We start from the raw sequence: 21,923 nt of genomic DNA on the forward strand, positions 1-21,923 counted from the left end.
TTTTGAGACAGAGTCTTGCTGTCTCCCAGTGGTGCGATCTTGGTTCACTGCAAGCTCCGCCTCCCGGGTTCACTCCATTCTCCAGCCTCAGCATAGGAGTAGCTGGGACTACAGGCGCCTGCCACCATGCCTAATTTTTCTGTATTTTCAGTAGAGACAGGGTTTCACCGTGTTAGCCAGGATGGTCTCGATCTCCTGACCTCGTGATCCTCCTGCCTCCCCACCTCCCAAAGTGCTGAGATTACAGGCGTGAGCCACCGCGCCAGGCCAGGTCATCTTCTTGCTATAGCCTCACATAGCAAGAGCAGAGAAAAAAAGCAAGCTCTTGTCTTTTTATAAGGATACTAATCCTGTTCATGAGGGTGCTACCCTTGTGACCTGATTACCTCCCAAAGGCCCTACCTCCTAATGTATCATATTGGGAGTTAGGATTTCAACACTTGACTTTTGGGTGATACAAATAGCCCATTGCAGCATATACAATTAAAATGTAAATATGAAGAAAAAAAGGAAGCTTATGGGTTTTTTTGGGGGGGGGGGGGTGTTAAGGAAGACGATAGTAATTTCAGGACTAGGCATGGTAGCTCATGCCTATAATTCCTGCAATTTAGGAGGCCAGGGCAGGAGGATCACTTGCTGCCAGGAGTCCAAGACCAGCCTGGTTAACATAGGGAGGCTAAGGCAGGAGGATTGCTTGAGCCCAAGAATTTGAGGCTGTAGTGAGCTGTAATCATTCCACTGCACTCCAGGGTGACAGAGCAAGACCCTGTACCTGAATAATAATAATTTCCACTTTATTTTTTAATATTCAAATATTTTTATATAATTCTGCATTGTTCTGTATGTAGATCCTAATTTTAAAATTTTACACCATCATAAATGAACAACGGTAGGAAGGAGTTTCGCTTCAATAACTTACAGTAAAAGGAGTAAAAGAGTTCAGCCTCAAAACTATATTGTTGATCTGTTATGAAAAATAATCCAGTGTTTATACTTAACAGATGCCATCCCTTATTAATTAAATACTATTTTCTTAGTCTAAACAATCTTTATTCAAATAAGCAATGATAACCTGACATGGGCCTAAGAAATATATAGTTAGCTAACTGACAATATTTTCAGTTAGAGGGATTTCTTTTTTAAATTAAGTACAGATTTCTTCACCAAACTCCAGGATAACAGACAAGAAGACATAAAATTTGGGCATAGTCTCTGGATAAATAAATGTAAATTTAAATACAAATCATACAACAGGAAACAAATGAAATTAAAGAAAATCAATTTTTCAAGAAAATAAGTAAATTTATGGATGATAATTCTATAACATTGTCAGTGCAAAGTTTTTTCTTTTTATTTTAAGGGTTTTATGTTTGTTTTTTACTTGTTGCAACCTCAAAGGACCAAATGGTATGATACACACTGAGATAATAAATGTGCAGTTATTCTTAGCCTTTTTTCCTAGAACTTTAATATTAACAAGGAAAATTTTGAAATGGACAATGAAAAGATAACACTTTATGTATGGGGAAGAAATATCATTCAGTTGATGAAGGTACATTAAAATTCACACAAAAGGACATTTTGACTAGCATTCTGAAAGAGTTCATTGATTATAAGATTATCTATGAGGTTTTGGACCAGGCATTACACTACTGAATTATGGATAACTTTGATTTGTGATCTAGACCAAGTCACCCAATCTATCTTGGATTTTAGTTTTCTGGTTTATGAAATTAAGGAGTTAAGCTAAATGACTTCGGTTTCTTTTTGTGTATCATAATCAAAATGCTGCAACTTCTCCAGTGAATTCATAGAACACTGACTCTTATAAGTATGTCATGATATACTTTACGCTGTGAGCAGGTATACATGTATAATATATGTATAGATATGAACAAATGAATTTTAAATAAATGCACAATAAATTCTACAAAATGGGCTCCAACATTAACAAATGACCTGAGTTAGTCTTTCTCAGAGCTGACCATAAACTATAAAACATTTTTATAAACACTATCAGCCATAAAAACGAAGTAAAATCTAGCCAAAAAATTCAATCTTCTTCAAAGTCATGTTAATCAAATCAGGTGATATATTAATGAAGTACATATGACTAAAAGGAAAAATGTATGTCATTCCTGTGGTAAGAGGAAACTGAATGTCACTAGAAATTTTTGCAAGCTTTAGGAGAGGAAGAATTCAGTTTAGGAAAATAATCATTTCAGATGATCTGAAGAAGGGTATTGGATGGAACCTATCCAATAGGTTCATCACAAAAGAGGACCTGAGAGACAAGAATGAATGGTTTCTGTCTGGTGGAGAAATTTGAGGATAATCTCCCTTGCTTGAAAAGCGGTGATTAAGATTGGCACTTGCTTACAGGAGTGAAAAACAGGTAAGGGGTGCGCGCGTCTTCACACACAGAAGAGGAAATACAGAGAAAAGGAAGACACAAACATGAAATGAGAATTAAATGAAATAGAATCACACTGCTGATAGAAGCGTTAAAAATCTAAAATACAGCAAGAAGGGCAGGTGTTAAGCGATAAAGGGGGGGCAGAACAAGTCTTTTATCCCGCCATTTAATTGGTCACTTTAAGAAAGAATCCTATCTTCCCACCGCAGCTGAGAAGACACTTCTAAGAAGTACAGCTAAAAGGTGGAGGACTGATAAACAACTTAGAGGTTGGTTTCGGGAACGATAATACAAGCAATGGGCTGCCCGGCCTGCGCCGCGGAGTCCCGAGGAGCCTGCGCTGTGCTCCTTGCGCGGGGTCTCGTCATCTCCGGGAAGACTCGGCGCCTGGGTCTGAGCTCTCTCGGTAAGCTTTCCGGGTAGCTTCCCCGGGAGCTCGCTGGTCCTGGCCGCAGAAGCCTGAGGACCCACCCAGTGAGGATAAGCAGCTGAAAGCCCGCGCGGTGCCGCTTGAGGCCCCGGGACGTGGGCCGGTACGTGGTCGGCCTGGCACCACCTTTCCGGGGGAAGCCACGCGCCCCTGGCATCGCACGCGGCTCTGCACCCGCGCCGCCCGACCCGAAACCCGGCGGAGGGCACACGGGGCTGCCGCTGCGGGCCCCGGACCAGCCCACGCTTACTCCAGAGCCTGTACGGGAGCCGACGGGTCGGACCTGCCGGCGCGGAGTCGCCCCGCGGGTATGTGCGAAAGGCGGGGCTGCCTACACGCGGTGCCGCGCCCTGAGGCCGGTTATCTGCAGTCACCGCAGTCTCCCGGCTCTGCTTGGGACGATGCGCGAACCGGGAACCCCAGAGCGCGGTGGCTAGACCAGGCTCCGCTGCCTCCCCAGCGGCTCCTTTCTAATCGTTCAGACGGAGCCTGGTCGACTCCGCCGGAGACTGCCAGGTGAGAGGCCCCAGAGACACTAAGGGTAAAAATAAACCCTGCGTCCGCGGCGGGGACCCTGTAGGCCTGCTGGGCCGGAGACGCGAGCGAGGGCCCAGCCTTTTCTGTTTATACACCCGGTGACGCGCGCGTGCCTGTTTACTGTTGTCAGGTGTTGGCGTGGGTTTTTCTTGCTTGCTTTTATTTCAATTCTCAGATTAACCAGAGGATGTTGCCTTTGTGGACTGGGTTAGCATCCTCGAGGTGCCAAGAATCATCAAATGCTGTTGACTGAAGAATATAACCTTAAGAGAGCAGTAGCTGCTGTAAGAGATAAAGTACAAAATCTCAGTAACTAAACATAGTTCAGGCTTATTTCTCGTTCATGTCAAGTCCATTCACGTGTTCAGCTGTTGGCCGTCTAGTCAACTATTCAGGAACCCAAACTCCTTTTATATTATGACTTTGCATCCCCTAAGACCTTGGAGTCCTTAGTTTCCATGGCCTTCTACTCAATTATTCAGGAACGAAAACTCCTTTTGTATTATGGCTTTGCCATCCCCTAAGACCTTGGAGTCCTTAGTTTCCAGGCAACGGACAGAAAAAGAAAAGCTATTAGAGGGTTGCATGAGGATTGTTTCTTATGGGTGAGGACTGGAAATCACATACTATTTATGTCCACATCCCATTGACCAGACTTCAGTCACGTGCCACACTGACCTGCAAGGGAGACTGGAAATGTACTATGGACCCAGGCAGAAGAGTAAACGATTTGGTAAATACGCATCAGTCTCTGACCCTCCCTTAAAGGGCAGACTGCATCTTGGTCATCTTTGTTACTCTTGTGCCTAGCACACCATAGAAACTTGTTACGGCTTTGGGAGGCCGAGGTGGGCCTGTCACCCGAGGTCAGGCATTTGAGACCAGCCTAGCCACCATGGTGAAACCCCATCTCTACTAAAAATGTAAAAATTAGCTGGGCATTGTGGTGCATGCCCATAATCCCAGCTATTCCGGAGGCTGAGGCAGGAGAATCGCTTGAACCCAGGAGGCAGAGGTTGCAGTGAGCCAAGATTGTGCCACTGCACTCCAGCCTGGGTGACAGAGCAAGACTGTCACAAAAAAAAAAAAAAAGAAAAAAGAAAAGAAAAGAAAAGGATATGAAACTTATTAAGAGATGGGGTTGTTATCTCATGTGTCTAAAATTGAAACTTAACCATAGTTCAAGTTCATTGATTGCTTAGGAATCATTTCTCATCCTCTAACTAGATTGCAAGATCTGAATATAGGAACTATTTAAGACTGTTCACTTCTGAATCCTCAGCTCAAGGACTAGGACATAACAAGAGCTTAATAGCTCTTGTTTGTTGAATGAATGAATGAATCTTCAGAGAGGAGAACGAGGGAGACAGTTTGTCAATGTTGGAGTTAGGAAATACTGAGAAGGTGACATTTGAGTTAGATTTTGAATTTTTTCAAGTAGAAAAAGCAGAAATGAAACTCCCGGCAGCAGTAGTAGTGATATTTTATTGCTGTTGTTTTGTTTCATGAGAGGAAATTTGGAAAACAACTAAATGTTTATAAGTCCAAGTTTTCTTCATTCAGTATTCAAATATTATAATTTAACTTCAGGGTAGAGGAGGGGAAATACATAATCTTACAATCCAAATAATTTCTCTTGACTAAAAGAATGGCAGTGAAAACCTTGGCACTAATTTTTAACGTTCTAAAATGTTATTTTCTGGACATTTTTGAGAAATTTCAATACAAAGGCAGTAGTCTGATCATTCGTTGTCTATGATGATTTTGCACTGTATCAAGAAGCTAGAGAGATAGAAGCTAAAGTTTATAAGACAGAGGTTCCTCATCACCGCGTTCATCAGGGCTTCTCAGGGATGGTTCTGCAACAAAATCACCTGTTATATTGGTTAGGATGCTTTTGGCTGCAAGTAACAGGATATCCAGCCAAAACTCGCTTCAAAAATACAGATTTACTGTTCTCATACACGAAGATGTTTGAAGGTAGGTGGGTCCAGGGTTTGTTCAGTAGCTCAATAATATCAGGGCTCTAGGTTGCTTTCTGTCTTCAGCTAATCTTGACTTTTCTTCATGGGTGAATGATGGCTGCTAGAATTGTCCCAAGAAACCCATCCACAATCCCAACTTCCCTTGCCTCTTCACCTGGTCATTTAAAGACAAAAAGAGGAGAGGATTTTCCTCCTCTCTCTCTGTCTTTATTAAGAAGGAAAATCTTATGTAATATGCCCCAATAATCTTGCCTACAAATTCCAATGGCAAGAAATGAATCATGCTCAGTCCTTAGCCAATAAGTGGCAAAGAGGAATGGTGTTACAGAGATTGATTTACACCAATCGTGACTTATCCCTAGGGCTGGGGAAGGGACCTGCTGGTATACCTGCATACTTGGCATTTAGACAGGCAGTAAGTCATGTCTGTCCCACTTGGGGTAGATTCAGTCTCTGTAGATTCTGATTTTAGTGGACCTATAAATAATATTTTAAACTTTTACTAAATCTATTTCACTTTGGTGAGGGGAGAGAATAGAAAGAATGAAAGCAAGTATTGGGTCCCTTCTTATGTAGGGGTAATTTGTAGTGTTTTGCTTCATGAGTCAATGGAATTACTAAATCAATTAACCAAATAAAATAGCGGTTGTTTTCCTGTGATAACTTGGCTCCATGTATTTGATACACCTAAGTCTTTCAGATAAGGTAGTTCTCATCCAGGGAAATGTTGTTAGTCATTTTAGCAATTAATTGTCTAAGAAAATGTTAAGCCCTACTCTGAGCCTGATCTGAATTCCTCGTTGCTGGGTAGGGCTCCTTTTGGAAAATGAGCATTAGATCAGTGTTGTTCAGCAAATACAGAAACTGGAATGTTTCTGTATGTTCTATATAGAAATACTATATGAGACTAAGAACCTATACGTTCAACACACGAATGGATGAACACAAAGGTAGGAGATTATTGTTATTACGATCATTACAGAGTATTGAACAATCACAGTGATGCACTTTCAAAGGCATGAATACAACCCAGAGTACTCTGGCAATGTCTTAGTCCATTTTTGTTACTATAACAAAATACCACAAACTAAATAATCGAAATTTATTTCTCATAGTTCTGGAGGCTGGGAAGTCCAAGATCCAAGTGCCTATTAGATTTGATGTCTGATACGGACTTGATCTCTGCTTGTAAGATGGTGCCTTCTTGCCATGTGTTCTTCACATGGAGGAAGAGACTAATGCTGTGTTATGCATTAGTCTGGTGGAAGGGAAAGAGCCAAAGGGACTAGGCTGCTCCCTTTGACCTCTTTTATAAGAGCACTAGTTCCATTCATGAGGGTTGAGTGCTGGTGACTTAATCACTTCCCCAAAGTACCTCCCTCTTAATACCATCACCTTGGCAGTTACATTCCGAAATTTGAATTTTGGAGGAACACAAGCATTCAAACCATAGCAAGCAATATATGTAAATATTCCATAAGATTACCCCTTTAAATGTCAGCCTATCCAAATCACAGGTGGCAAATAGCAAGAATAAAAAGTCTTTATCCATATTTTTTAGTGGTAACTGAAATGATAGCAGTAAGTCTATTTTACTTGACTGAGAGCCTATGGACATTTGCAAGTTGATAGTTTCTTTATTTCTTCTGGAATATTACAGAAAGTACTTGTAAACATTTAGATTAGTAAGATAATTTGAAAAAGAGAACATTTGACAAATATCTCTCTATGTGAAAACATATTTACAAAAATGGTTTCCAAAGTATGCTTCACTTGCCAGAAGGAACAGGGGTGAGTAGACAGGGCTCCTGCAGCACCGCCTTATTCATTCCATTTGTAGGATTTAAGGATTAGGTTTCATTTGATGGAAGATATTTGACATAAAGATATAAAGACCAGGGCCGGGTGCGGTGGCTTATGCCTGTAATCCCAGCAGATCATGAGGTCAGGAATTCGAGACCAGTCTGGCCAACATGGTGAAACCCCGTCTCTACTAAAAATAGAAAAATTAGCTGGGCATCGTGGCCAGCACCTGTAATTCCAGCTACTCGGGAGGCTGAGGCAGGAGAATAGCTTGAAACCAGAAGGCAGAGGTTGCAGTGAGCTGAGATCTTGCCACTGCACTCCAGCCTGGGCAAAACAGTGAAACTGTCTCAAAAAAAAAAAAAAACACATGAAAACCAAACTTGAAAATTTTGAAAACCACTGCTATTGATGATTCTAGGCAGTTACTCATCTTTGAAAATCACAACTACAAAAAATGATTTTAAATTGTGGCATGTGGAATTAAGTTACCTCAAATCAAAACACCAGACTGTATCTATGAAAAATATTACCAAGAAATGTGATATCATTTTCCTTTCTCTAAAGCTTTGGGAATTGCGTAGATTATTTTTAAATGTATTTAAAATTTGGGCCGGGCAGGGTGGCTCACATCTCTAATCTCAGCACTTTAGGAGGCTAAGGTCAGGAGTTTGAGACCATTCTGGCCAACATAGTGAAACCCCATCTCTAACAAAAATATAAAATTAGCCAGGTATGGTGGCGCATGCCTCTAGTCCCAGCTACTTGGGAGGCCAAGGCAGGAGAATCACCTGAACCCAGGAGGCGGAGGTTGAAGTGAGCCAAGATCATGCCACTGCACTCCAGCCTGGGTGACAAAGCGAGAATCCATCTCAAAAAAAAAAAAAGTATTTAAAATTATATAAGAAAATCCTATTAAGTCTTAATAATGTAGAAAATAAAAATGAAAGACCAGCCACTCCTCCTCCATTTCCCTTCCCAAAGGCAACGCTGTGAAAGGATTTTTTTTTCTGTTTATTCCATAACAGGTACATATATCAAACTGCTTGCATTCTTGATCTCTTAAGGACAGTTTTCTTTCAAGTGAGGAGAAAAGATTAAGAAAACTTTATTTTTTATTTTTTATTTTTTATTCAGAGTCTTGCTCTGTCACCCAGGCTGGAGTGCAGTGGCCTGATCTCGGCTCACTGCAACCTCCGCCTCCCAGGTTCAAACGATTCTCCTGCCTCAGCTTACAGCTGGGATTACAGGTGCCCGCCACCATGCCCAGCTAATTTTTGTATTTGTTTAGTAGATATCGGGTTTTACCATGTTGGCCAGGCTGGTCTTGAACTCCTGACCTCAGGGGATCTGCCCACCTCAGCCTCCCAAAGTGCTGGGATTACAGGCGTGAGCCACCATGCCCAGCCAAGAAAACTTTATTTCAACTTCATATCTCTATGATTTCGGTGGCATATGACCCTGATACTAGAAGATAAAGTTCAAATTAAGCCAAGAGAGTCTCTAAATATGGGAATCAGTCCCGTAGGAAACTCTGAATATTGGGTATGCTAGAGAAAGGCATGAATGGCCTGCAGCCTTCGCATGTATTTTTAGAAAACACCTCACCTACTAGCCGATGAGCAAGTGGGCAGTCACGATAGTCGTAACACCTGAGTCCCTTTGCTTAAGCCAGACCTCACTCTTCTGTTGGATTCTGTATTTGAGCCATAGAACCTTGACTAAATTCATGTTATTTACTGAATTTCTAAGATCTATAAAATTTTGCCATTTGAAACAGATCAAGTTTTTTCTAATATAATTTACAGGTTATTTATCAGTTTAAATAATGCAATATCTTCATTTCATTCAGAAGCAGAAAAAATCTTTTCTTTCTGCATACAGGCACTTTTAGTGTTTATCTAAAACGGCAGTTTTCAACCATTTTGGCACCAGGGACCAGTTTCATGGAAGACAATTTTTCCTTGGACCCAGGAAGGTGGGGATGGCTTCGGGAGGATATCAAGTGCATTATATTTATTGTGCACTTTATTTCTGTTATTATTACATTATAATATATAATGAAATAATTTTATAACTCACCATAATATAGAATCAGTGGGAGCCCTGAGCTTGTTTTCCTGCAACTAGATGGTCCCATCTGTTGGTGATGGAAGACAGTAACAGATCATCAGGCATTAGATTCTCATAAGGAGTGTGCAACCTAGATGCCTCACATGCGCAGCTCACGATAGGGTTCACACACCTGTGAGAATCTAATGCTGCTTCTGATCTGACAGGAGGCGAAGCTCAGGCAGTAATGCTAGTGATGGGGAGCGGCTGTAAATACAGATGAAGCTTTGCTGGCTCACCTGCCGGCTGCTCACTTACTGCTGTGTGGACCAGTTCCTGACAGACCACATGATACCAGTCCATGGCCCTGGGGTTGTGGACCCCTTATCTAAAAGATACCTTGCCTTCCTAGTTCTCAATATAATTTTCTGATATACAAAAGTCTCTCAGAGCATCTCAGTTGAACTGGAATTTTTTAAAAAGAAAAGCTCCTTAATTCTTAGAATCTTAAAACATGCCTAAATGGCAAGTTATCTTTTAGTCTATTGATGAATACTTCATTTATTTTTCTTTTTGTGAGACAGGGTCTCATTCTGTTGCCCAGGCTGAGTCAGTGGTACAGTTATGACTCACTGCAGCCTCAACCTCCAGGGCTAAAGCAGTCCTCCCATCTAAGCCTCACAAGTAGCTAGGGCTACAGGCACAGACCACTATTCCCTGCTAATTTCTAATTTTTTTGTGGAGACAGTGTTTTGCTATGTTGCCCAGACTCATCCTGAACTCAATTCAAGAGAGCCTTTTACTTTGACCTCCCAAAGTACTGTGATTATAGGCATGAGCCACCACACTGGCACCAATAATTCAAAATATGTAAACAAAATGTGTCATGCCACCAACGTTGTACAGTCTAAATGGATTAATAACTCTTTTGCTTATAATAAACTATAACATTTGTAAAAATGGGAAAGTGTAAAGCTGAAGATGATGCAAGGTAGAAAATAAAAATATTTGCATTTACTTTCAGCATGTGTTTTCAAACTTACAGGTGTATACGGGCATATATGAGTAGGATTTTAAACGAATTATAGCAGAAACTAAAAAATACAATGCAGTGACTTGGTAGAAATGACATGAAGTCAAAGATATAAATTAAAGAACTATCTCATTATACAAACTTTTATAGTTTTATTATGAGGCCGATGTTGGCTGTGTTGAGAAAAACTATTTAGCTTCTCTGAACTTTAATTTTCTCATTTAAATATTAAAGAGGTAGGCCTAGTTCGGTTCTAAAGGGCTTCCCAACTATTATTATTCCATTAATCTGTGATTCTTAGTTACTTAGAAACCATCTAGTTTCTGTATATTTCTCCTACTTTTTAATTTTTCAATCACAGACACCCAGTGTCTCAGATAAATTTTTAACAGTTCTCTTGAACCTTCTCTGGTACCTAAGAAGTAGTTTAATGTTGGGTTTTTAAAAGACTTCCATGAATATAATGAGAAAGTAAGATTCATTACATACAATATTTCATTTTACCAGCACTGTTTTGAAAAACAAAGCATTTCACTTAAATTAATTTTCTGGATAACTGACACCTATTTTATTAAATACCAAATTTTTGTTTAGTTTAACGTTCTGTTTAAACAAAATCTCTAAATTGTACTATCTATTTTAGTGCCTTTTAAACACAAAATATACTAACATAATTTTTTCTTTTTATTTTTAGAGGGGTACAGAGCCTCACTCTATCACTTGGGCTGGAGTGCAGTGGCACGATCTCCCAGGTTCAAGAGATTCTCCTGCCTCAAGTAGCTGGGATTACAGGTGGCTGCCACCATGCCTAGCTAATTTTTGTATTTTTAGTAGAGATGGGGTTTCACCATTGGCTAGGCTGGTCTCAAACTCCTGACCTCAGGTGATCCACTTGACTTGGCCCCCTAAAGTGCTGGGACTACAGGTATGAGAATCACTTTTCCAAACATTATTTATTATACAGGAGATCTTTCAGGGCCAATTCAGGTATGAAGGTTCTTACTGAGGATTCATTTGGTGGCAAGTGACAGAAACCCAAATCAAACTGTCTTAATGAAAGGAATTTATTGGCTCATCTAACTCAAAAGTAGCTGCTTCTGGATGTACCAACAATGTGGTGATTAATTTGGAGTTTTCCTCCTTTTCCACATTGAGAATCTTCTTTGCTCTGTGGTCATTTCATTCTTTGGAGAGCTTTCTTGGGTGTCACAAGTGTTTTCATTAGCAAGTCTAGGTTGAGCAACACCAAGAGAGAGCTCTTTCCCAAAGGTTCCAGTGAATACCCAAAGCTGACTCTCTTTGGTGAGGTATGTGTCAGTCCTCATGCCTGAAACCATCAATGTAACCAGAGGAAGGAGTTCCCTTATTGACCAGGGCTGTCAATGATCCTCATCCCTGGATCACTGGTGGAGCATGTGGGTTGGGGAAGTCAGAATGACAATCTCACATGACCACATGGATGGAGAATAGAGGAGGTGTGGAGTTCACAAAAGAAAATTTGTGTGCTGTTACCAAGAAAAGTGATGGGAAAGGTGCTTGGCAGGCCAACACTATAAATATCCCTTGTGGAAAGATATGTATCCCCACATTTCATGACTCTTAGATTGCTGTCTTTTTCATCTCTTTCACTGTCATCAGTCACTAATGCTGCTCTCAATTTGCCTCTATCACAGCAATCTCTTCCTGAATTTTAATATTTAACACCTAATCTTCTGAGGGTTTGAAAAACAAAGGAGCAAAGTCATTAGAATTGTTTTCAAAATAAGGGCCGGGCATGGTGGCTCACGCCTGTAATCTCAGCATTTTGGGAGGCCTAGGCGGGTGGATCACCTGAAGTCAGGACTTGGAGACCAGCCTGGCTGACATGGCAAAACCCCATCTCTACTAAAAATACAAAAAAATTAGCCAGGCGAGGTGGCAGGCACCTGTAATCCCAGCTCCTCAGAAGGCTGAGGCAGGAGAGTCTCTTGAACCCAGGAGGTGGAGGTTGCAGTGGGTCAAGATCATGCCACTGCACTCTAGCCTGGGCGACAGAGGGAGACTTCCTCTCAAAAATCAAACAAACAAACAAAACAAAATAAGGGTTAATGGGCTCTGAGTGAGTCCTTAAGAACCTTTCTATGAGTAAAGAGAATAAACTTTCTAATAAGAGTTTCATGACATTTTTTATGGCCCTTCAAGGGTCATTTTTGTAATTTCAAGACCCAATGACTATGAATAATAAATACCATGAACATGGTCACTTTAAGTAAAGCTAACATTTTTGAAATTCTCCTGAATTTAAGTGGGTTCCTGAAGTGAGACATGCGTTTTAAATGGTCTTTTAGAATTGGAAACACAGCAGAGAGCAAACAAATACAGCTGACTAGTTGTAAGATCTCTTACTGGGCTTATTAAAAGACTGGTATTTCATTTTATCCTTTATTTCTGCAGTAGTTTCTGATCATGTATAAGTATTTTGGCATTTGTGGTTGAGAGTATTGGAGAATAGGGAAGTTTTTTGGGATGTAAAATTATATAAATCCCACAGATGTTATAACATACCAAGTTGTGATTGTTTATGTTTAAAAGGACCCCGTGATAACATTAATAAAATTTGTTCACAAAGGCTTCATTTTAACCAATAGTTTGTGTCTACTAAAAATAATAATTTCTAATTCATGACTATTTAAAAATAGTTTTTGTAAGTGGCAGAACTGGGTGATTTTGAGAATTTGATGAAAGAGATGATTCTAGTGATACTGCCAAAGAATTTCTATGTAATTCTCCTACTGAGAAAGGTGAAGAAATGAATGTTACATCCACCTCATCAAGAAGTGGGCCTCAAAAACAGATGAAAAATCATGACCAAATAAAATCAATGGGATTAAGTAGTAAATTCTTCAAGATTGAGCTAACTTTGTCTTGCTTAATAGGGAAAACAAAACAATTCTTAAAGATTCTTCTTATGATAATCAGGAAGAAGGAATATGCGTGGTTAGCAATAGCCAACACTATTGAATGCCAACTGTGCATAGTTAGAACTATTCTTGTCTCCTTTTCATAAATAAGGAATTAATCACAAAGAGGTTAAGCAATTTGCTATATGAGGGAGATGGACTTTAGACTCAGGCTTATCCAAATCCGAACCCAGCCCATCTTGTCAGTTACCATATTTGGGGTCATTCACTTCAGAAGGTAAGGGCTAGATGCTGTGGTTGGAGATCTGATATCCTAACTCTTAAACCTGATCTCCCGTTACTCTCAGCCTCCTGCCACAGGCTCCAGCAGTTTCCCCTCACACACCACTGGCTTTCTTGCCTCCATGCCTTTAAGACAAGTGTTCTCTGAGTCTAACATTTTCTGGTCAAGTGACTTTCTTTTATGTTCTCAGTCTACATTTTGAAATAAGTTTTTTAATTTAAAAAAGTATATATACTAACATATATACATATACATCATATAAGCATATTATAAATTATATATAATAAAAAGTAAACTAAAGGTTTTTTTGAGATGGCACTCTGGTTACCATTGTGTTTTGTAATTAGGAAAAATGGTGGTGGTGGTAGAAAGATTATGATGTTCTTTGAAATTTTAAATGCAAATTTCTTGGCACTTTGTTGAACAGAGAAAATGATTCCTTGAGGGAGGGGTCCTGTCTAATTCATCCTTGTCTTTATGTCTAGCATAGTGCCTGGAACACATTAGGCACTTTGATATGTGTTGAATTAGATTTTCCCTTCTCTTACATAATTTTCTCTTTGATTCTACCACAAGTTTGTAGTGTGTACCTCTATCAAGATACTCATTGTACTTATTGCATTAGGAGTAAGTTTCCTTACTAGTTAAAAAAGAAGAAAAAACTTGATTAATAGTGGTTTAAACAATTACCCCAATGCTTGGCAGTCCAAGGCTGATGGAGCAACTGGAAGATGTCGTCAAGGAACCAGCTTCTATCTTACTTATCTACTATCCTAAGTAGAGGGCTTTTATTCTCATGCTTGAAAGATGTCTGCTGCCCTTCTAGCCACTGTATCTACATTCTAGGAAGGAGAAAGGGAAATGTTAGAGGACAAAGAGTACAAAGTATTATCCTCTAAAGGCCTCCCCCAAAGCTCCCACCTAAATCTCATATGTAGAACTGTGACATATGGTCACCTCTACCTGCAAAAGTGGCTAGGAACTGGAGTACTGTATTGGCCTTGTAGCCTGTATAGCATGGAAAGCCAAGGGAGAATGGGTTGAAGTGAGTGTTTATTGAGCCAATCGGTAGTCTTACAGGTTTTCTTAGTTATTTGGTATAAATTTATTTTTCCTGGTATATGATAAGTCAGTGGAAAACAAACACTGTGTTTTGGTAATCTTTGAATTGCCCACAATGACTAAAAAGTGACTATCATAGCACTTCTCGTAGTGTCTAAGACATTGTGGCTACTCAGTCAATTGTGGTGTATTTTTAAACTTTAATTTAGAAATAAGAACCAGGCAAGAGTTAGTGACTCTAGATTCTCCGAAAAGGATGGAATCCGGAGATTTCCCTTTAGTGACTCATTCTTCATATCAACATTGGAAAGTTACCTGGAGCCTTCCTGCTTCATCCAGTTGGCCCATGATAGAGGACAATTTAACACTGATATTGCTTGGAATGTTTTTAAGTATAACTCAAAAAACAGTGTGGGAAAGAAATCATAAAAATGTGATTGGTCAACAAAGGCTTTTTCAAGAGAAGTAAAAAGGTAGATAAGAATGATGATAATATACGAGAATCAAGCAAAAAAAACAAAAAAACAAAAAAAAACCACCATTGAAAATTAAGAATAGTCTAATTTCAAATACCTTAGCCATTCAGAATTCTTAGGGAAAAATAACTACAATCTGAAGTCTTTGAAATCAAAAGACTTTCAAATTACTGCTCTATATCTATACTCTTTCAAAACAGATCTCGTTCCTCTTCCCTCTGTCATCTTCTTAATTATAAATAATGGGGGATGAAGATAAAAGAATTACGTGTGAAGATTCAGAACCATCCACAGGAATGAATCACATGCCCTCCATGCATCAAGAAACACAGGTAAATCAAAACTGTGACAGAATTGTATTTCCTTCATATTCTACCACTCATTTACCAATTCTCCTATCCCCAAACTCACACAGTGCACCGCAGGTGTGACTACCAGTTTTCCCAGCTAACATCATTGTCAGTTGACCCTACCTGTGGCTAGAAAAATGGAGAGCCTGTGGAATGCTTTGTGTCTCTGACCTAATCTCTAGAATGGTTTTGGTTTCTTCCTTTCTTTTTATTGCTTAAATTCAAGTAGATTAATGAATGTGAAGTGGTTTTCATTACAGATAGTTATCTTTTTCTAAACTACTTTGGTATATGTGCCAATTATTGCCCTGAATTTTATCTTAAATATGCTTATTTTAAAACCCAGTATTACAAAACGTAATAAAATGTTATGTGACCCAGACATTTATAATACAGGTTGAGTATCCTTTATCTGAAATGCTTGGGACCATAAGTGTCTTGGATTTCTTTTTTTTTTTTTAATATTTGCATGTACCTAATGAGATATCTTGCAGATGGAACCCCAGTCTAAACAGGAAATGTATTTATGTTTCATATACACCTTATACAGGTAATCTGAAGGTAATTTTATACAATATTTTAAATAATTTTGTACATGAAACAAAGTTGCATTTGATTGTTACTTGTCATGTGAGTTTAGGTGTGGAATTTTTCACTTGTGTGTCATGTCAGCACTCAAAAAGTTACAGATTTTGGAGCATTTCAGATTTTAGATTTCCAGATTAGTGATACTCAACCTGTACTAAAAATAGTGACTGTGCTAAATACTCCTAGCATAATTCTTGTTTCAAGCTGATTAGCTAGTAATAAAGCTGTGTGTTTTTCCTACAAAGTGTTATACTTGAGTCTAGTCATAAATTTGATTTGTAAGGTGATGATGCAGTACCTATAAAAATGTGTAAAATATATACAGTTTTAAGGATTTTTAAAATTACTTTAAATACAGGAGGAGACAGTTATGAACCTCAAAGGTATAGATGCAAATGAACCAACAGAAGGAAGTATCCTTTTGAAAAGCAGTGAAAAAAAACTACAAGAAACACCAACTGAAGCAAATCACGTACAAAGGCTGAGACAAATGCTGGCTTGCCCTCCACATGGTTTACTGGACAGGGTCATAACAAATGGTAAGGATGAATTCAGAAATAGAGGGCAAAAGACGAAGTTGTTATGACAGATTCCTAAATAATATGGTTGAAAAGACAAAAAGTTCACTTCTGCCACACATAAAAACTAGTTGGCGAAAAATTCACACACATGGGTGGCTCTGTCCCACACACTGAAGGGAAGGACCTAGACTAACACGGCTCCACTGTCTTTACCTTGGCTTTCAGGATCACTGTGGTCACCACCATTGTGGGAAGGGAGAAGGAACACAGATCAACGACCTTTTCCTTTACTATATCTGAGTAATTTCACAGGATTACTTTAGGACTATCTAAAACACTACATAAATGTTGGTTGTTATTACTGTTAAGTAATGCAAGTAATATTTTAGCAAACACAGCCCCACTGATACTTCCAAATGAATCCTGTTACTTTATAAGTAAGAATATTGGTTTACAATTCAGCTTATTTTAGTAGAGCTGCTGTTACATAAGACATTTGGGGGATTTTTCTTTGGGAGTTTATCTCAGCACTATTTTGCAAATTTTTAGGGTTGTAATATATTTGTCTTTTAGGAACAGATTTGGTCTTTGGAGGAAGCCAAAGGTTATTCTGCTATCAATTTGACAAATATATGGAAGTTCAGATTCATTTATGCCCTATTTTTCTTCAGAAATGAATTGTGTGCTTATGTGTGTCTGTGCTGTGTATGCTGGCAGATATGTGATATAGTAGAAAAAAGAAGAGATTTGAAAATTATCTATAAAGGCAAATTAGTTTTTTTTTAAGAAGACAATATTCTTTCATTGAGAGTTAAAATTTATTTTTTACATTGATAGATAAAATTGTAAGTATTTGCTTTGTGCAACGTGATGTTTTGAAGTATGTATACATAGTAGAATTACTAATTTTAGCTAATTAACATATGCATTACCTCACATAGCTATCATTTTTTGTGGTGAAACACATTACATTCACTCTTAACATTTTTCAAGAATACAGTATGTTATTCACTATAGTCTTCATGTTGTACAATAAACCTCTTAACCTTGTTCCTCCTGTCTAACTGAAATGTTGTGTCCTATGACCAATAGCCCAATATATATCACTCAGTATACTTGAGTTATATGTGCATGTGTGTATACATTTTTTTTTCATGGATCTTCAGATTTAAAGTCTAGAGAAAATTACATGTCAAGGCATTGGTCATAGCCTTCCTGCCACTTTCACCTCCCGCACCCAGCCTTTTTTTTCCTGGAGACATGATCTTGTTATGGTGCCCAGGCTGGTCTTGAACTCCCAGGCTCAAGGGATCCTCCCACCTCAGCTTCCCAAGTAGCTTGTTACAGATATATACCACTGCACCTGGCAAAACTAGTTTTAACCTGCCAACTTTTAAATGCCTGGAATCTATCCACAATTTTTCACTTTTGTAAATCATATTTTCAAAAGATAAAGATAATTTTAACGTCAAAATATAAAAAGAATTGTTCAAAAGCATAAACATCCATTCATCAGCATTATTTATTTATTTTTGTTTTTGACACATATTTGTACATATTTGTGGGGTACAATATGATGTTTCAATACATTTATATATTGTATAATGATCAAATCTAGCTAATTAGCATATTTACCACCTGAAGCATTTATCATTTCTTCATGGTGAGAACATAGAAAATCTTCTGTTTTGAGGTATACAATACCTTATTCCTGACTATAGTCACGTTGCTGTGGTACAGAACAAACTACTCTTCCTATCTAATTATCACTTTGTACTTGTTGACCACTCTCTCCCCAGAAACCCAAGCTCCTCCGCTCCCCAGTCCCTGGTAATCACTGTTCTATTTACTACTTCCTTAAGAACACAACTTTTTTAGATTCTACATATGAGTGAGAATGTGTAGTAGTTGTCTTTCGGTGCCTGGCTTATTTCACTTAGCATAATATCCTCCAGGTTCATCCACATTGTTGCAAATGACAGGATTTCATTCTTTTTTATGACTGAAAAATATGTCATTGTGTATATACACCATATTTTCTTTATCCAGTCATTCACTGTTGGACACTTAGGTTGATTCCATATCTTGGCTATTGTAAATAGTACTGCAGTAAACTTGGGAGTGCAGACATCTCTTCAACATACTGATTTCATTTCCTTTGGATACATACCTAGTAATGGGATTGCCAGATCATATGGTGGTACTATTTTTACTTTTTTGAGGACTCTCCATACCACTTTCCATAATGGTGGTATTAATTTACATTCCTACCAACAGTGCACAGAGTTACCTTTTCTCTACACCTTGCCAACCCCTTGTTATCTTTTGTGTTTTTGATAATAGCCATCCTGACAGGCATGAAGTGAAATGTTGAACATTTTTTCCTATACCTGTTGGCCATTTGTATGTCTTCTTTTGAAAAATTCAGGTCCTTTGCCCATTTTAAATTGGATTATTTGTTTTCCTGCTATTGAGTTTTTTGAGTTCCTTTTATATTCTGGACATTAACTCCTTGCAAAGTACATAGTTTGCAACTGTTCTCTTCCAGGCTGTAGGTTCTCTCTTCACTCTGTGGATTGTTTGCTGTGCAGAAGCTTTTTAGTTTGGTGTAATCTGGTTTGTCTGTTTTTGCTTTTGTTGCCTATATTTTTGGAGTCATATCCAAAAAGTTATTGCTCAAACCAGTGTCATGGAGCTTTTTTCTTATGTTTTTTTCTAATAGTTTCATAGTTTTATGTCTTACTAAATTTGCCTTTTAAGGCAAATTTAAAGACAATTTCAAAAAAATTGTGTTGAGGAATAATAGCATCATTGAAGTAAATATATGGATGCCCACATATGTTTACTGAAAAATGAGACTCAATTGCATAGTTATACTTTGTGGGCTCTGAAAGACATGTTTACCATTATCATCTGGGACAATGAAAGCCAAGCATAATATTTTATACTTTAGGCTCTAGATGTGTTTTTAATGAAACCAAGTGAGATTACTTAACTAAGCATAGAAGAAAATCTCAAACTTAGAACATGTACAGAAAACCAGAATCCAAAAATATACACTAGCTGATAAGAAAACAGATAATTGAATACCTTTTCTGTTCTTTCTATTATTTTTTTAAACTTTTATTATTCAAAATGTGGCCTATTTATAGTTAAAACATTTGCAATGAAACAGATACGGACCGACATAAAGAAAGAGTAAAAATGAATAATTTTGGGACTCATTTTTTAAAAATATGTAATTGTTCATAAAGCAGCCTGAAAAATGAGGTTCATGGTAGATAAACATCTCATCGCTTATTTTTCTGTTTTTCTGTTCCAGAAGTTTACAAGACAACTTTTGTCCTATATTCTTTCCTGTGCCTATGCAGTATATATCAGTATTCTTCTTAAAAAGTAGACTGGGCACGGTGGCTCACGCCTGTAATCCCAGTACTTTGGGAGGCCAAGGCAGGCAGATCACGAGGTCAGGAGTTCAAGACCAGCCTGGCCAACATAGTGAAACCTCATCTCTACTAAAAATACAAAAAATTAGCCGGGCATGGTGGCGGGTGCCTGTAATTCCAGCTACTTGGGAGGCTGAGACAGGAGACTCACTTGAACCAAGGAGGTGGAGGTTGCAGTGAGCCCATGCCATTGCACTGCAGCCTGGGTGACAAGAGTGAAACTGTCTCAAAAAAATAAAATAAAAAAGGTAAATCTTACATGTGAAAATTTGTGGTTTTCCATAATCATAAATGAGAAGTAAATTGTTAACTGATTTAAACATGATTTAGAGAAACCTTATAGACATACCATTTGCTATGTATTTACAACTGTATTTCAGGTAAGGCACAGGGAAAGAGAGTTAGAGATTTTTTTAATAGTCTTGAAGTAGAAAAGAGAAAACTCTTTTTGTTTGTTTGTTTGTTTGTTTGTTTTTTGAGATGGAGTCTCGCTCTGTCGCCCAGGCTGGAGTGCAATGGCTCGATCTCAGCTCACTGCAAGCTCTGCCTCCTGGGTTCAAGTGATTCTCTTTCCTCAGCCTCCTGAGTAGCTGGGATTACAGGCACGTGCTACCATGCCCAGCTAATTTTTGTATTTAGTAGAGACAGGGTTTCACCATGTTAGTCAGGCTGGTCTTGAACTCCTGACCTCGTGATCGCCTGCCTTGGCCTCCCAAAGTGCTGGGATTACAGGCACCCAGCTGAAAAGAGAAAACATTTAATTCTACCTTGCTGAATTTAATGTTAGCTTGAGTTTATGCTATGACAAAGTAGAATTTAGTATAATAGCTGGCAAATCCTGCTTTCCCATTCTACTTCTGATATCACATAGAAATGTCAACCCTTGTAGCTAATTGGGAAATACCAGAAGTCCCTTAGGTATTCCACTGCAGTAGTATCATAAGCCTAGAAAATCTGTAACAATTCTGTGAGAGTTTAGAAAAAGGGACATTGAATTCAGTCAGTATGGTAGATAAGACTCAATGAACAATCTTGTCACAAACCAAGGAAAGCATCTGAAAAAATATTTTAAGTCTTTTGAAATGATCTGTCAAGAAAACAGGGAATCATCAGACACCAAAACCAAAGTGTAAGTAACAGAGGTCAATAAGCCCTCAAGGTGGCCCCACCCTGGAGGTTTCGACCAAACCTCAGGGAACTTGCAATGGATTTTGAGAGCACTGGGAGCACAGAAGGCTAAGCTAGTGCCTGCCCAGGTTGAGAGAAGTCTAACAGGAAAAAGCATTCTCCTTCACCCACATAAAGTGGAAACCCAGTGTAATGCCAAATTTGAGGTAAACCTGTTCTGCAGATGGGGCCTGTGACTAAACCTGTCTCAACTGTGGTTGCTGGCTGGGGCAAGTATGGAGTCTCCAATAAAAATGTTTAACTTCATCCTGATTTGTCTCCAATTTCACAGAAAAAATTCAATTTGAAAATGTATCTATTTTCAAACATTTTCAGATGGTCTCGGGATGGCTTTTAAGGACATGGTAGAAGTAAATTCATTTCCCATCTGGGAAAACTCATTCAGCCTAAGGCTTCAACAAAGTTGGACACAGTTCCAAGGGAGAGCTCACTGTTGCAAAAGACAAACTAAAACCTTTAGTTTTAGACAAAGTTCCAAGGGAGAGCTCACTATGGCAAAAAACTAAAAACAACAACAACAACAACAAAAAAACGCAACATGTGAAAGGAAACAAAAAAACAGATTTCAAAAATGTGCATTATCAGAAGATAGAATATAACACATATATATAAATAAGTTAAAAATTAGAAAACATGAGTACAAAACAAGTAACTATTTAAAAAATGAATAGATTTGAGGAAGAACCAACTTGAACTTCTAGGAATGAAAGATATAGGATAGTAATTGAAAATAAAAACTCAATGGACAAATTAGGCAACAGATTAAGTGAAAAAAATGGTGAACGGGTGAATAAATCTGAAGAGATTATCTAGAATGCAGTACACACAAAGATGAAAAATATGAAAACTAGGG

General features: G+C 38.5%; 1 protein-coding gene across 16 annotated transcripts in view; it reads left to right on the forward strand.

Annotated features, from left to right (window-relative positions):
- The first annotated feature begins 191 nt into the window (after positions 1-191).
- SLC9B2 (solute carrier family 9 member B2) overlaps positions 192-21,923 on the forward strand; it is a 60,874-nt gene continuing 39,142 nt past the window's right edge. For 6 of the 16 annotated variants that reach the window (XR_004182742.1, XM_017958894.3, XM_031664384.1 and 3 more), the window contains exons 1-3: positions 2,596-3,362; positions 15,173-15,309; positions 16,274-16,454. Coding sequence is in view for 15 of the 16 variants with exons in the window: in XM_017958894.3 (XP_017814383.1) it covers positions 15,220-15,309; positions 16,274-16,454 (271 nt within the window). In the remaining variant the exon portion in view is untranslated. Of the gene's footprint in view, positions 2,396-2,595; positions 3,363-15,172; positions 15,310-16,273; positions 16,455-21,923 lie in introns of those variants that run through there. The other 10 variants (XM_003899036.5, XM_031664380.1, XM_009207286.4 and 7 more) reach the window with 6 other exon arrangements.

The sequence above is a fragment of the Papio anubis genome, chromosome 3, assembly GCF_008728515.1.
Source record: "Papio anubis isolate 15944 chromosome 3, Panubis1.0, whole genome shotgun sequence".
In the NCBI taxonomy this organism is placed as follows: Eukaryota; Metazoa; Chordata; class Mammalia; order Primates; family Cercopithecidae; genus Papio; species Papio anubis.